At 38.8% G+C, this 13,683-nt stretch overlaps 2 protein-coding genes across 2 annotated transcripts; both read right to left on the bottom strand.

Annotated features, from left to right (window-relative positions):
• Nucleotides 1–1,459: 1,459 nt before the first annotated feature.
• Nucleotides 1,460–4,778, bottom strand: emc7b (ER membrane protein complex subunit 7b). Its single transcript, XM_084377816.1, has 5 exons — nucleotides 4,424–4,778; nucleotides 3,169–3,288; nucleotides 2,920–3,058; nucleotides 2,670–2,750; nucleotides 1,460–2,347 (listed from the first exon to the last, which is right to left on the bottom strand). The coding sequence occupies exons 1-5, from the start codon at nucleotides 4,654–4,656 to the stop codon at nucleotides 2,198–2,200; spliced, it is 723 nt and encodes a 240-aa protein (XP_084233942.1). The 5' UTR covers nucleotides 4,657–4,778; the 3' UTR covers nucleotides 1,460–2,197.
• A 1,172-nt stretch (nucleotides 4,779–5,950) lies between these two features.
• On the bottom strand, nucleotides 5,951–11,264 carry katnbl1 (katanin p80 subunit B-like 1). Its single transcript, XM_084378104.1, has 10 exons — nucleotides 11,066–11,264; nucleotides 10,331–10,460; nucleotides 10,155–10,192; nucleotides 9,667–9,949; nucleotides 9,456–9,571; nucleotides 9,309–9,359; nucleotides 8,754–8,843; nucleotides 8,373–8,477; nucleotides 7,286–7,379; nucleotides 5,951–6,574 (listed from the first exon to the last, which is right to left on the bottom strand). Exons 2-10 carry the CDS (start codon nucleotides 10,337–10,339, stop codon nucleotides 6,542–6,544), a joined length of 819 nt encoding a protein of 272 aa, XP_084234230.1. The 5' UTR covers nucleotides 10,340–10,460; nucleotides 11,066–11,264; the 3' UTR covers nucleotides 5,951–6,541.
• Between the last annotated feature and the right edge of the window lie 2,419 nt (nucleotides 11,265–13,683).

Raw genomic sequence — 13,683 nt, 5'->3', positions numbered from 1 at the left:
TTGTTATCTCGAGAAAATTATCACGTTATCTCGGGAAAACGGCAGTTGTTATTTCGAGATAATAACTCGAGATCTCGAGAAAACAAATGAAATTAACTCGTTATCACGGGAAAACGGAGGAAATAAAATGTATGAATGCATGGCCCTTTAGGGCTTCTGCAAGTTTTTTGAAGTTATATATGAAAAGGATAAATTATAAAACACTACAGGCTAAAATCTTTACCGCAAGATTAGCAACAAAAAAACTATTGAATCAATTACTTACATAAGAATAATTATTGTATTACAAGTTTTCAGAAATATTTTGTCTAAATATGCATATCTTATTAAATATGCACTTTTTAAATACATTTCTTAAGAACTTGATTTGTGTTTTAGATTTTTTTTCCACCAGTCTAGAAGCAAAATAGCCCAAAATCTCAAAATTGACCAGTGCAAGAAAAATGTTTTCACCTGTACCGTCTTCCTTTACAGGTTATTTTCATTAGACGTTCTTTTTCCATCACATATAGAAAGGGATGTGGCGAAAGGTAAGCTGGTGAAGTTTTAAATATTTAGTAACAGACAAACACATTGTTGGTTCTGGTCTTGTGGCAGGTTTTTTCACCTTAACATAATCCCCAGCCTTGTTCCTTCAAGCAGTGGTTCCCAAACTTCCCACAGGTTACGGCCTTAGTGTACCTGATGAAGATCAGTCAGGTCGAACCAGTGATCTATAAAATTCAATCTAATGAGCTATACTGTGCAGATCTTGAGTGCGACTTTTGCCTACATTTTTCTTTATACCAGGATCTTCCGTGAGGCTGTGTTCAGACTGACAGAAATGTCTTTCTGAACATGGCCTTTCTGGGGACATCAGATTGGAGCAAATCAACTTAAGTGTTTTCTCAGAAAATTTGATTTAAATGTGCTTTTTGTAAAAAAAAGATGATTTTTAAGTCTCATTCCCAACTCGTCAAACACTGATGCATTGGGATTGTAGGTCGGCCGCCCACCATTCCAATGCGTCAGTATTTGAAGAGTGGGAGGCCCAAAGCATCAGTAATTTAAGAGTTGGGAATGAGACTCAAAAATCAACTTTTCTTACAAATAGGACCAAATAGGATTATTTGTCTTTGAAATAGCAAAAACAAAAAGAAAATCCCAAATTAAAGCCAATTTACTAACTTTGTCCTGACATTTCAACACGATTATCAGATTGAGTTTGCTCAGTTGTCATGGAGATGTCCCTGTTGACATGTGAGCTCAGTGGAAGTTTAAAGGACCTCTCTGTTAAAACCTTACTCTTGTGCCAAAATCTCAACAGCATTTGGCTGAAATATCTGGAAAAAAGATAGAAACTGGACCTTCAGTTGGGATCGTTTTGTCAGATGTTGTTATTGAATATCACCCATCATTACATCAGTTCTATCAGCAACTATGAGTGACTCATCAAGAACTGAGGACATTATCACAAACAAACTTTTATATGGACTTGACTGTCCGCTTTATTAAAAGTAAAGCCAGTTACACTCTAGAGATCTCGAAAGCAACCACACAGCTCTTTCATCCTTTGAACCGCCAATGATTTCCATTTTAATTTATACACCTTAGGCACATAATGTACAGTATGTGAATTCTGGCCAGACAGTATGCCACACAATAATTCAAAACATGATGAAGGCCATGTGTTCACTCTAAAACAAATAAGATGGTCTGAAATAAAAACACAGTTGTTATATAGCATTGCAATTTATTTATCTAGACTTTTAGTTAAATAAGAATTCATCAGTCTTAAAATTTAAATCATCTTCATTCACAGTCACATCACTGAAATTGAAAAAAAAAAAAAAGAAGAAAATATCTGTATATATGTTCTCTTTCAGGTAGTGGATTAGCAGCAGTGGGAAAATGCACACTGTAGGGTTAGCACAGAAAAGATGGATGACTAGTAGAGCCACATGTTGAAAGTAATAGAGCAAATGAAGGAAAACAGCTTTTGCAGGGTTTAAGAAATTTTTATCAGTGCAGTATGAAAAAAAATCTTATTTTTTCTCAGTTTTCAATAGCATATTAGAAATTAAGATGTGCTCAAAACATCTATCAATAAAGAAAACTGTACAATAGACCCAGAGGAAAAAAAACATGACACTTAAAAATCTTGCTTCCATGGCGTAACTCAAGCTTCCTTAGGCAGACTGAGCAGACGTGTATAGTACTACCTCCTCTTGGCAGCCGGCCTCGTGCCCTTGCTGCTGCCACCTGCCTTGCTGGAGCCCTTGGAGCCAGAGAAGAATTTGGTCACGAGCTCGGAGACGTCTGGAAGCTCGGGGTTGGGGCTCAGCATGTGCATGGACTGCTCAATTTCCTGTGAAGACGGCAGTGAAATGAAAACAGTGAGAAAACGGGAGAACTGAAGGCTGGGGACAGACGCTAGAGAGTGATTTTAAAAATTCCAACGCAAAATCAATTTCTCACAGTTGTGATGTCTTCTCACAGGACAAGGCAACGACATAAATTTAAGGTATTCCTTTGACATTATAAACTATTCTCTCAGGAACTTGCTGGTAAATACATTTGTATTAAACGGATCGGAGTGTATCCATTAGAAAGAAGAGAAACTGCATGATGAGGTCAATGTGCATACAATATTTCTGAAATAACCCTTTAGCCTATAAAGGATTCCTCACCTTTCTCATCTCTGGGTCATTTGTGTTGACGACCTTGGGCAGCAGAACAATGATCAGCAGGGGCAGAACCATCATCATAACCTGCACAAGCAACAAAAACAATGAATTTCAAGAGCAAGAAGCAAACTTGAGCAACTATAATCAATTAATTGTTTCAAACATTTGTAAAGGAAAAATGTTAAAGTTTGTTGGTTCCAGCTTCTTGAATGTAAAGATTTGCTGCTTTTTTTTGTCAGTAAATTTTCTTTACCATTGGGTTCATGAGGAAGTCTGTCCAGCCCCAGGTTTCTCTCTTCACGAAGTAGGTGTGAGGGCCGTTCGCCCTGATTTGAAGAGGATACTGCTGGCGGATGACTTCTGATGTCTTGATGTAGTTCACGAGACGCGCCCTGTGAAGTGACACATGGTTACTTTACTATAATAAAGGCGGACTCAATCGAAATGAAACATTTGTGTGCGTGCCTTGTTTTTTGTGTTCTCACCAATAGTAAGATCTTACCTCATTTTGCCCTTTGATGTGATATCGACACGTACTGGTTCAAATCTGTAATTAGGGCTGACAACTTCCACGACGTAGGATCCTGAGGGGACGTCATTCACAGCAAAACTGCCATCAGTTCTATAAAAAGAGAACGTAAAAACAATCAGATGTTGATCTCAAGAATGTCAGGTAAGGGAAACAGAGGTGTTGAGTCAACTTTATGGACATCTATCTATCTATCTATCTATCTATCTATCTATCACACTGAAATGTGTCTTTTGTCCACCCCATTCATATCAATGAGGGCAGACTAAATATTAGAAACAGCCCTCAGTGGCAATATAACTCTGTTGAGATAGATGTATATAATAAACTTAGAGTTTGAGTGGCTTAATCTAGGTCAACTGTGAGGATTTGCCGAGGAAAAAATTGCTGTAAAGTAACTCCAAAGAGTTAGAGGAGCAATGATCTGTCAATAAATTGCTAGAAAGAAATTAATTTCCAGCTACTATGTTAATCGATAAATCATTTGTCATTTTTCAAGCAGAAAGTAACAATTTGCTGCTTTTCTTCGTCATTTATGACAGTAAATTAAACATCTGTGCGTTTTGGACTCTTTGGTTTGACAAAATAAGCAATTTGAAAGGAATCACTTTGAGCTATAGGAAATTGTGATAAGCATTTTTTATTTTTCTGACTATGCAACTGATGAAAATAGTCTTAATATGGTTGAAAAGGGTTGAATTCAGAGGAAAACCTGCTTAGAAAAAGTCAAATCAAATTTGCGGTTGTATCTCAGACAAATTCACAGCATTTACCATATGTAGCTGTATAAAAATCAAACTGAAGTTTATGATATTGCGTGTGAAGCCTTTGACTTAAATGTACTACTACCTACACATCAGTGGTTGTTATTGCAGTAACAGGCACGTCTCTTGTGGCCAAGGGTTGTTTTGGTAACAGCCACTGCGAGATAAAGGCCTGGTTGAGCTTATAATGACATTAACAACAAAGTTCAGTGAAGGCCAGGTAACAGTGAAATAACCATGTTGTTGTCCCGGTTGACATGAATTACAACCAAATTATTATTAAGCTGTAAATTAGCTAGGACAGTCAGGAGCTGCCATCTGCCAACAGCAGCTGCCGTGCGGTTACCAGCAGTGGCACGTCAGGCTACCGTTTAAGCTAGCTGGCTATGCTACTGCTACATAGCCTGGCTAACAGGTTAGCTAGCTAGCTAGTGGGTATAACGATAACTAGGGCCGTTTCTTACCTGAAAAATCCCACGTATTCTTCACCTTCCACTAGGATTCTGGCCGTGGAGACCCAGTCTTGTGTTTTAATCCCCGGAACTATCGCTCTGCCCTCGATTTTGAACCGATCTCCGTTCGGCTGTGTCGATACACCTGCGCCAGGCCCCGTTTCCATGTCGGTGAAACACCACGCCACGACGAGCGCAGCCTGAATAAAAACCCATAACAGCGGTATTCTTTCCCTGTGCAACATGTCGTCTGTCTTTATCGAATTAAAACCAGGTGTGACTGTCTGTGCGTCGACATGTACTCAGAAGCAGTTTGGAGAAGGAGCGGAAGACTCGGCACATCAGCTGGCTCTGCGGAAAATGACGTCACGTACAAAAAAAACTTTATTGTACCAACGGACAATTACAAACACATGGATGCACAGTACTTCTGTGGAAATTAATGTTATGATTACAATTTAAAGCTGTCGGTTAAAGATGTCCATTGCACATTTTGTCCACAACACATGCATTCTTTTAATACCCATGTTTACGCTCTTCACCCCAATTTTCTAAATAACACCTATAAATGAGTGTATCCCGGAGTATACTATGTTACAGTAGCATTTTGAATTAATCAGTTTATTTTTATTGTGTTTATCTGGATCCTTTACTGTTATTTCTTTTAATTTGATTTGAGACTTCCATTTACACACTTTTGTTCTGATAAGCAGAAAATGGACATTTATTTTGATTAATGAAGTTTTGACTTCACTACAAAAAAGAAAAGCTGAGAAACTGTTTGACCAGCTGGGATGACTTATTAGCAAGGATACTGCCTGCATAGCTATTACAGTATGTATATTTACTTAGATGCAAGTTATGCCAATATGTCTGCCCAAAAATGAAAATTCAGTCATTGCCTACTCACTCCCATGCTGATGGACAGTCGGGTGAAGTTTTATAGTCCATAAAACACTCATGGGGCTTCACAGCGAAACAGGTGCAGCATTCTCCTGCAGCTAAAGTCGATGGGGACTTGTTTTAAAACCTAAAAAACAACCAATAAAAGAAGCATAAAATGGCTCCACACAGCTTGTCCAGGGTTACCAAAGTCTCCAGAAGCCCCAAACTGATTTGCAAAGTTACACCCTTGATGCGTGGTTGAGGTCTCGCACCCGCTTCAGATGGGGTGCATGCTGACGCTTTTATTTCAGCTTTTAAACAAAGGTGTATATATCATCTTTTCAAATTAATTTTGGATTTCAGGCTTCCAGAAACTGGACTGGCAGTGTGGGGGGTCGTTTTTTTTTAAACATTTTAAAACAATGTTAATCTCCTTGTTCAGGAGAATACTGCCACACTATTTTGCTGGAAAACTCAAGAAATGTTATGTGAACTACTCAACTCTCCATCAGCGTGGCGTTCAGTAGGTAATGACAGAATTTTCACTTTTGGGCAAACTCTTCCTTTAAGCTTATTTCTCCTGAAATGTATAAGCTCATTCTTACTGTATTCTTCTCTGTATATACAAAAAAAACAAAAACAAAACATAAGAGATGACATTTGATTTATCAAATTTATTTAAAAGAAAAAGATTAAAAGAATCACTTGTTTTTACATTTTACATTATACAGTCAAATGTCATATGAAGAGGCAAAATTAAAAAACAAAAACAAAAACAAGAGGAGGTCTAATAATTTAAGACTGTTGCAGATTCAAGTTCCTGATTCCGGTGGACCCAGGCGCAAAACATCAACACAAAGGAGCATTCAATACATCCACAAGTGCATTTGCATTCAATGGCAAAGAGTGGTGTAGTGAGAGACAAAGAGCTTGGCACTTCATAGAGCGACGTTACACCTAGTCTCATGGAGGTCCACTTAATATGCCCCTTCACAAGACGGTCCACTTCAATGTGAAGCAGTCATTTGCTGTGTGTTTTTTTTTTCTTGCAGAAAGGCTCCTCAGCCCTCCTTAAGAGTCTCCAGCTCTAACCGAGGGAGATGTCTGAATTGTCAAGTTCAGTCCCAGTAAGAGGTTTAAGTGGCCGAAAGAACCAGTCCATTTCTCTGGCATCATTATCAGTTCAAAACACAGCCATGATCCGGCAGTAGTGGTCACATCCTCAGAGTGCTACGTTGACAACCGTCAGGGCAGCTGTGACAGATAAGCCTCGATGGCCTGTAACATGAAGAAGAGATAACACAATAGTTGTTGTTACAGCCACTGAAATGGTGTGCATACATTAAAATAACATTTGTTTTACACACTATCCAAACGGTTCATAAATCTGGGTTCAAACACAAAACATACTGGAATATTACTGACTATGAGAAGGGATGTTTCAGTTGTCAGTAAATTTACTTCCTTTTAAAATATCTATATGAAAGATTTTTTTGTTTTGTTTATTGCTTTTTCCCCATGTAACAGGACGTGTAGACAGAAACAAAGGAACCACAACCCTAATACAGATTCAACTCTTGTTACAAATGATCACAGCGAACCTGGAGTTTTTTTTAGGATGGGAGTAGTTAACAGTGTCCACCCAAAATCAACAGAGGCTGGGGAAAAAACCCGAAGCAGAACCTGTGTGCATCTATGTGACAAAATGTTCATTTTAAGCCTTTTAAAGGCAGGAGTTAATTCAACTCTATTGCAAGTATTTAATTTAGCTTCATGCATAACAGAAAGAAAAAATGTGCTTTAGTTAAAAGAAAAGCACTTTTAGTTTCATGAAACTTTCAAACAAGTAACCACAAAACTTGAACACTGAACAACTGAAAAATCCATATTTTACTTGACTGCTAAATTCTATTTTAAAACTTTTTTCTGTGACTTTCCACATCCACACAGCCGACCCTGATAATTACTATGATAAAAATGGTATCTTACCTTTGCCAGTTCTCCCGTGGATCCTGGAACCAAACACAACCGGGCTCCATCCTTCCACAAGTCCTTCAGCCGCTGCTTCATGACTTCAATATTCCTGCAATAAACAGAAAAACATTACCATTTTAATATTTAGTGAGTTCACACAGGAACACACAGTAAGTGACAGGAGAAACCCAAAACACCCTCTCACCCAGCACTGCTAACAGCTAGGGCTGAATAATTCAAAGAAATTGTGACAGGATCAAGTGCAATATCCAAATGACAGGAGCTGTAATTATTTGATAAATATAAAATGCATCATAAATAAAATGTTGTGCTCCTAAAGAGATGCCCTAGCCTACAAATCCTGTTCTCTAAAATAAGGGAATATGCTTGTTTGGTAGAGACCTCTGCAAAAATCTTCATGTATGTTTTTTTCTCCAACCGAAATGAAATGTAAAATAACCATTCCCACTAAAACCCTGATTCATATCATATCTGTCACAATAATCCCAGCATGACCCACTAAGGTTCACAACTGCAGTCAGAGGTGTGTATGTCTATTTTTTCACATTACCCCTGACTCAGAAACTCCATAAATGTTATGCTAACCTCATCCGCACTATACAATCAGCTCCAAATAGAAAAACCTGACAAATGTTTTATTTACTGGATATCAACTACTATAAGTCTCCTTTGTTAATAAGCAAAGTGGGCATGGGTCAAACTATCAGACAGAAAAGCAAAAACACCTCACGGAGGATGGTGAAAAAATGGTAGAAATTTTGTAAACTGAAGCTTGGGTGACTTTGTCCCTGTTCGAAAAGATACAGAAATTTGACCAGAGCTATTTGCAAACTCTGTTCTGGAAAAGTCATGTATACAGTAACCTATCCAACATCCAAGTTTATCCAGCTTGACTTCCAGAGGTAAGTGCTGAGGAGAATCAAAGGATGCTACAGGTTGCTTTACCTGCCAACACACTCAATTAAAATGCCTGTCGAGTCTGTTCCGTTTGGAATAGTGCATTATTTTTTAATATTGTACACTGGTTGTACATCTGTTGTCATTGAGGGACTTAGGATTTACTGAAGCATTCACTGCCCACCTGTCTTCTGAACGACTGTCCCGCAGTCTTTTCTCATTCTTAGAAAGTTCTGGCCACCACTTCCTGATGACGGATTGAACCCAGTGTAAACCAACATTTATGTGTCTGCAGAAAAACAAAAAGTTATGCAGAAGAGTTTGTCAAATCATTAATTCAAAGATGAAAATTCTGTTACCCAGGGCATAAAATACAAGTGCTGAGTCAAAGGCATTTCATCAGTCGTTCAAGAGGATTCATCAGTTATTCATCACACTGCCTGAAGCTTGGTGGTGAGAAGTGAATCATCTTAAGACTAAAAAAAACCCAAATCTCATCACCTCCTTCTAGATCAAAAAAGAGACAGATAATTAAACATACATGGGATTCCACAGTTACACTTACTCTTCGTATTTGCTGGCAAGAATCACTTTTACTTGGGGCATGAGGTCAACGCAGCAGCCAAGTGACAAACATGGTGCTTCCGTTTGAAGGCTGAAATAAGAAAACATACGACAAAAGAAGGAAAGAAAATGAACTGTAATTCAGAAATGTGGGCAAGAACAGAGGAAAAAAGAAAAGGAAAATGGCAAATCTGGCTCAAACGATCTTAACTGTTGGTTTCAGCCTTATACTAGCTCGACGACGGTCACTAGATGATCAATCATGAGCTCTCAGAGAATTACAGGATTGAGGATGCATCCTCTAGATTATAACCTACCTAAAAAAAGGGCAAGGAATGTTGCTTAAAACCATGTAGCACTTTTTGTTTTTCTACTTCATGACATTATTCACACGTTCAGATCAAACAAAGAACAGATATATGATCAAAAACAGAAAAAACATTAGCTGCAGCCCCAGTGATGCTACAGGTTGGCTGTATTGTGCAGTCCAGTCATTATAAGTGAAGCTGAATTATTACAGAAGCGAAAATGCAAAAAACACCCAGATGAGACTCACTCGTTTGTTAAGACAGGTAAGCAGTCAAGCAGCACCCCTGTGTCTTGAATTCTGGGAAAGCATAAAATGATTTAAGATGAAGAATGTTATGTAATCGAGGAATGAAAACAAACCACCAAAATGCAGTATTGGCCGTCGTTGTTTTACCTTATTAAGTAGGCCACTAATTCGCTGGCGTTTCTTCGCCATAATGTTTGGGCTACTTTTAGTCGTAGATTCCTTCCGAAAAGGACGTGAGTCATAGCTTCATGGTCCTTCGACAGCTGTGTGAACAGACGGACAATGCACAAAGGGAATTAGAATTAAGATAGCTGAGTTTATAGCATAACAGAGCAATCGTTTTAACTCTGACACTCACCTCAGTAAAGTCGCTGTACTTGGAGCTGGCCCCTGCCATCTTGGAGGCCTCTGCAGAGTTCACAGGGAGCCCACAGTTGTCATTGTAGTACATGCCCCGCACATCATCGGAGCACGTCAGCTCATTTTCTTTGTTGGCCATGCCGCGGTCACTGGCACGGCCTACATCTGATGTTTTGCGGTGCAGCTTCGAGCCCACCTCCGCCACTGGACAACCCTTCCTCTTGACAGACGTCAGTCGCTTTGCTTTGCCTGGGTTTTGTGCTCCGTAATGAACTTGAAATCTGCCAAGAGGAAAGTCGACACGATCAGATGCGAAGCCGTCTCTGTTTGGGAAACCATTCAAATAAAAATCCACAGAGATGGTGATAATGGTTATGGAAAGGTGCCTTAATGCTCCAGTGACTGAGTGGGATGATCTGTGGGACACCGATAATGAGTGAGTGATCATAATAAGATGAATCCCACAGGTGTGGATCAGAGACTCACCTTTCTTTATCTAATTCTTCCTTATTTCTAATATCCACCTAAAACAAAAGGATAAGGGATGAGGCCACTACAACTACAATACCACTGAACTGTACTTCACAGTCACCAGGATTTAACAGACAAGTGGACCACTATTTACACAATGAGCCGTGGTGTTTGCTTTCACATCACCATACCTGCTTCATGTTCTTTTCAGCAGAAAGGTGCAGGCAGGATCGCAGAATGCCATTGGATGTATCCTGGTTGATGTTAAAGACTTCCCGTTGCCAAACAGCTCATGCTTACCAGCTGCCATAACAAGGGAAACTGTTGGACAAACAATTGTGGAACAATTATTGGTGGATCCATCGCAGTTTCAGGGGTCGCAAGAGTCACAGTCACCTTTCATGGCCTAACAACGTACAGGTTGGCTAGCTGTACACAACATGCGGTCTAAAAATGCAGCAGTGTGACTGAAAACGACCAACAGCGAAGCATTCAAATGAGATAAACAACACAAAAAGGCTAAGTTTGAGTTACAAAGGCGTTGGCCTCTGCTGTAAAAGCACTGACGTTAGCTAGGTGAGCTGCAACAAGTCACAAATGGCACTCTACATTAGTTAAAGTTAAGGTAGCATGCTTTCTTAAAAATAAGACAACGGATGTTTGGAGGACAGCAACGCTGCGTTTCATTACGTGCCTGAGCTCAAAGTTAGCTTATGTTCCAAGCTAGCGGAGAGCTACCGTTAGCTCTGATGTTAGCCCATAGCTCAACTATCAAGGATACACGGAGACGTTCAAAGTGACTATCTGGGCCGCTAGTAGCGAGCTAACGCAAGCTAGCTAGCCTTCCAACTCAGGGAACATATGGCTTCAAAAATGATAGTTCAGAGATTACTTTCACCACCTAAACATTAAAGGTAAAAACCAACCGGGTCATTTTGTGAAGTGCCACGAAGTCTCGCCAGGTATGTAAATCCAAAACGTGAAAAACTGGTCAAACTTAACAGCAACTCCTCTGTAGTGCAGGTTCGCTAGCGTTTAACAGTTTTACCATTCAAATGAATACACCGCCGGTGTGCGGGGATTGTGGGATTGATTTTGGCAAAGAAAAGCTGAGTTTTAGCGACGCCTGCTGGACATTAGGGAGCTGATTTAAACCCTAATGTGCCATGGCGCCACCCAGTGCCATGCTGTCTGTACTGCAAGAGGAAGGAGAAGAAGAAGAAGAGGAAGAAGAAGAAGAGAGGGAAGAAGAAGAAGAAGATAAAAAAGGAGTCCAACTTCTCCCCAGATGAAATGTACATAATTAATTTTACAATTATTTTAGCAATATATTACATTCACAAAATGAAGTGGCTTGGCAATTTAAATCATAATGTGCCATGGCGCCACCCAGTGCCATGTAGTCTTTACTGCAGGAGGAAGGAGGAGGAGAAGAAGAAGAAGAGAAGGAATGTACATAATTAATTTAACAATTATTTTAGCAATATATTAATATACAATTGCAGCATGAAAGTGTTGTACACATGAATTTACGAGTAATCATAATTGTAAGGGCATTATTCTGGAATATGGGGTTTAAATATGGGGCTGTGTGTTTTATATTGATAATACTGCAGGGAAGCTTGAGAATGTTTTCCCTAGTGATCAAAAAAGGCTTATCGAACCAATAATAACACAATTTTACGTGTTAATTATATTTTCAATAATCGTCCTATTTGCCAGACTAATGTAGTGGAGTAAAAAGTACAATATTTGCCTCTGAAATGTAGTGAAGAAAATGTAGAATTGCAGTAGAAAGTAATAGAAAATGTACTCAAGCAAAGTACAAGTGCCTCAAAATTCCTAAAAGAATTTATTTTTGAATTTAATATATATTTCAATTTATCAATTTCTATATGATCTTAATTAAAATCAGTTTGACACATACATTAAGATTTGTATTGTATATGTGTTATGCATAACTATTTCCAGCCTGTGTGGATTTATAAGGCACTACAGATAAAACAATTATCAGATTTTTAGACTTTCATGTGGGCGTCTTAACAAAATTGATTAATAAAAATAGACACAACACTGATATAATTTCAATCTGGACTGAAAAATCATAACAAAGGCTCTTTGAATAGAACAACCTTTTTTTTGTTTTTTGTTTTTTTTGTTTTCAGGCTTCAGAGGGAAAGTTGGCAAATTTAAACTCATCCTAATCAACCAACCAGTCAAATGTGTAAATGTATGTACGGTAGAAGATCTCAAGGCCATTTCATGAAGAAAGTTACATTCCCCTTGTTTCCCTGAATGCTTTGAAATCTGGAAGAATAAGCGGATAACTAAAAACTTTTGGCTTCTAAATAAACCAGGTGCATCATATGATTCAAGGCCATGGTTTTTATTATGATCAATCTGAAATAAAAAAAACAAATAAAAAACGACCCATCGGAGACCTTTTTCATAAAGATATTGTGCTGCAGCGATGAGTCAAGCCACCATCTTGACTTCTACCTTTGTTCTCTTCCTTTTTGTCCTCAAAAAACCCTTCAGAAGAAAGCAGCTGCTGTCAGTGTCGTGAATAACAACTGTGCATCTTTAGGCTCGTGAATAATAAGCAGGGCAGACTTTCAGAAGTCTAGCTGAATGCAAATAAAAGCTTATTCAGGCTTTCTTCTTTATTGTCTCAACCTTCATGACCTCCTGATGAAGGTCGGTAAGAGCAAAACATATAAAATGAATGAAATAAATCAACAATGAGACATTGTTGCATAATTTTAGTTCTTGAAACAAGAGTGGCAGCAGGAAAGAAAAGTGCAGGAGAAGGGCCAGGGCTGTAAACTTTGAATGATAATCTCACAACGACGTCAGGATTTAGGTTGACCTCAGGTTACCTGCCTTTACAACCCCACCTGCTTATCGTCATAAACACAAAATTGAATTTCAGCTGTTGACGCAGGTTTTTCCATTCAAATCCTTCATTCTTTTCGTGTCTCACTATTGAATCATTCAGTCCTTTGGTCACGATACAGCACCCTGAGCAATGTTCCGTCACGAAAGGAAACAGAAACACAGGTTACAGAAGAGACTGAGCCGAGATAACAGCATGTGTTCCCGCCTCAGCCTCTCACCTCCGATGTGGTCCGCCCTGTCTTGCTTTCCTTGAAACAGCGAAAAGATAAAGAATAAAAATGCAGGATGACATGAGTTTATTTATCTGTAAAAAGGACCACAGATCTGTTGCGTATTCCACTTGTTGCAATATAGAGTTCATTAGAGAGCGTACTGTATAAGCCATTGGGTTCAACCTGCTATGATAAAGAACTTTTCTCTGTTTGCAGCTTTGTCTCGCCAACCAACCATTCAGTAAATTGTTCAAACAATAGCTAAATTGTTTATGAGAGTGAATGTGTAACAAAAACCTTGTGTTTCTGCTCATTTTTACATGTGGCACAGAATAATTGAATGGATAACATTCATTTCTGCGAAATTGGACTGAATTGGCTATCTGAAGGTGAATTTGATTTATTTTGTTTAGTTTGAGTTCAGTCTGCTGTAG

Source organism: Pagrus pagrus (assembly GCF_965226575.1).
Source record: "Pagrus pagrus genome assembly, chromosome: 16".
NCBI classification, from domain to species: domain Eukaryota; kingdom Metazoa; phylum Chordata; class Actinopteri; order Spariformes; family Sparidae; genus Pagrus; species Pagrus pagrus.
This window is presented reverse-complemented; position numbering and strand designations above follow the sequence as displayed.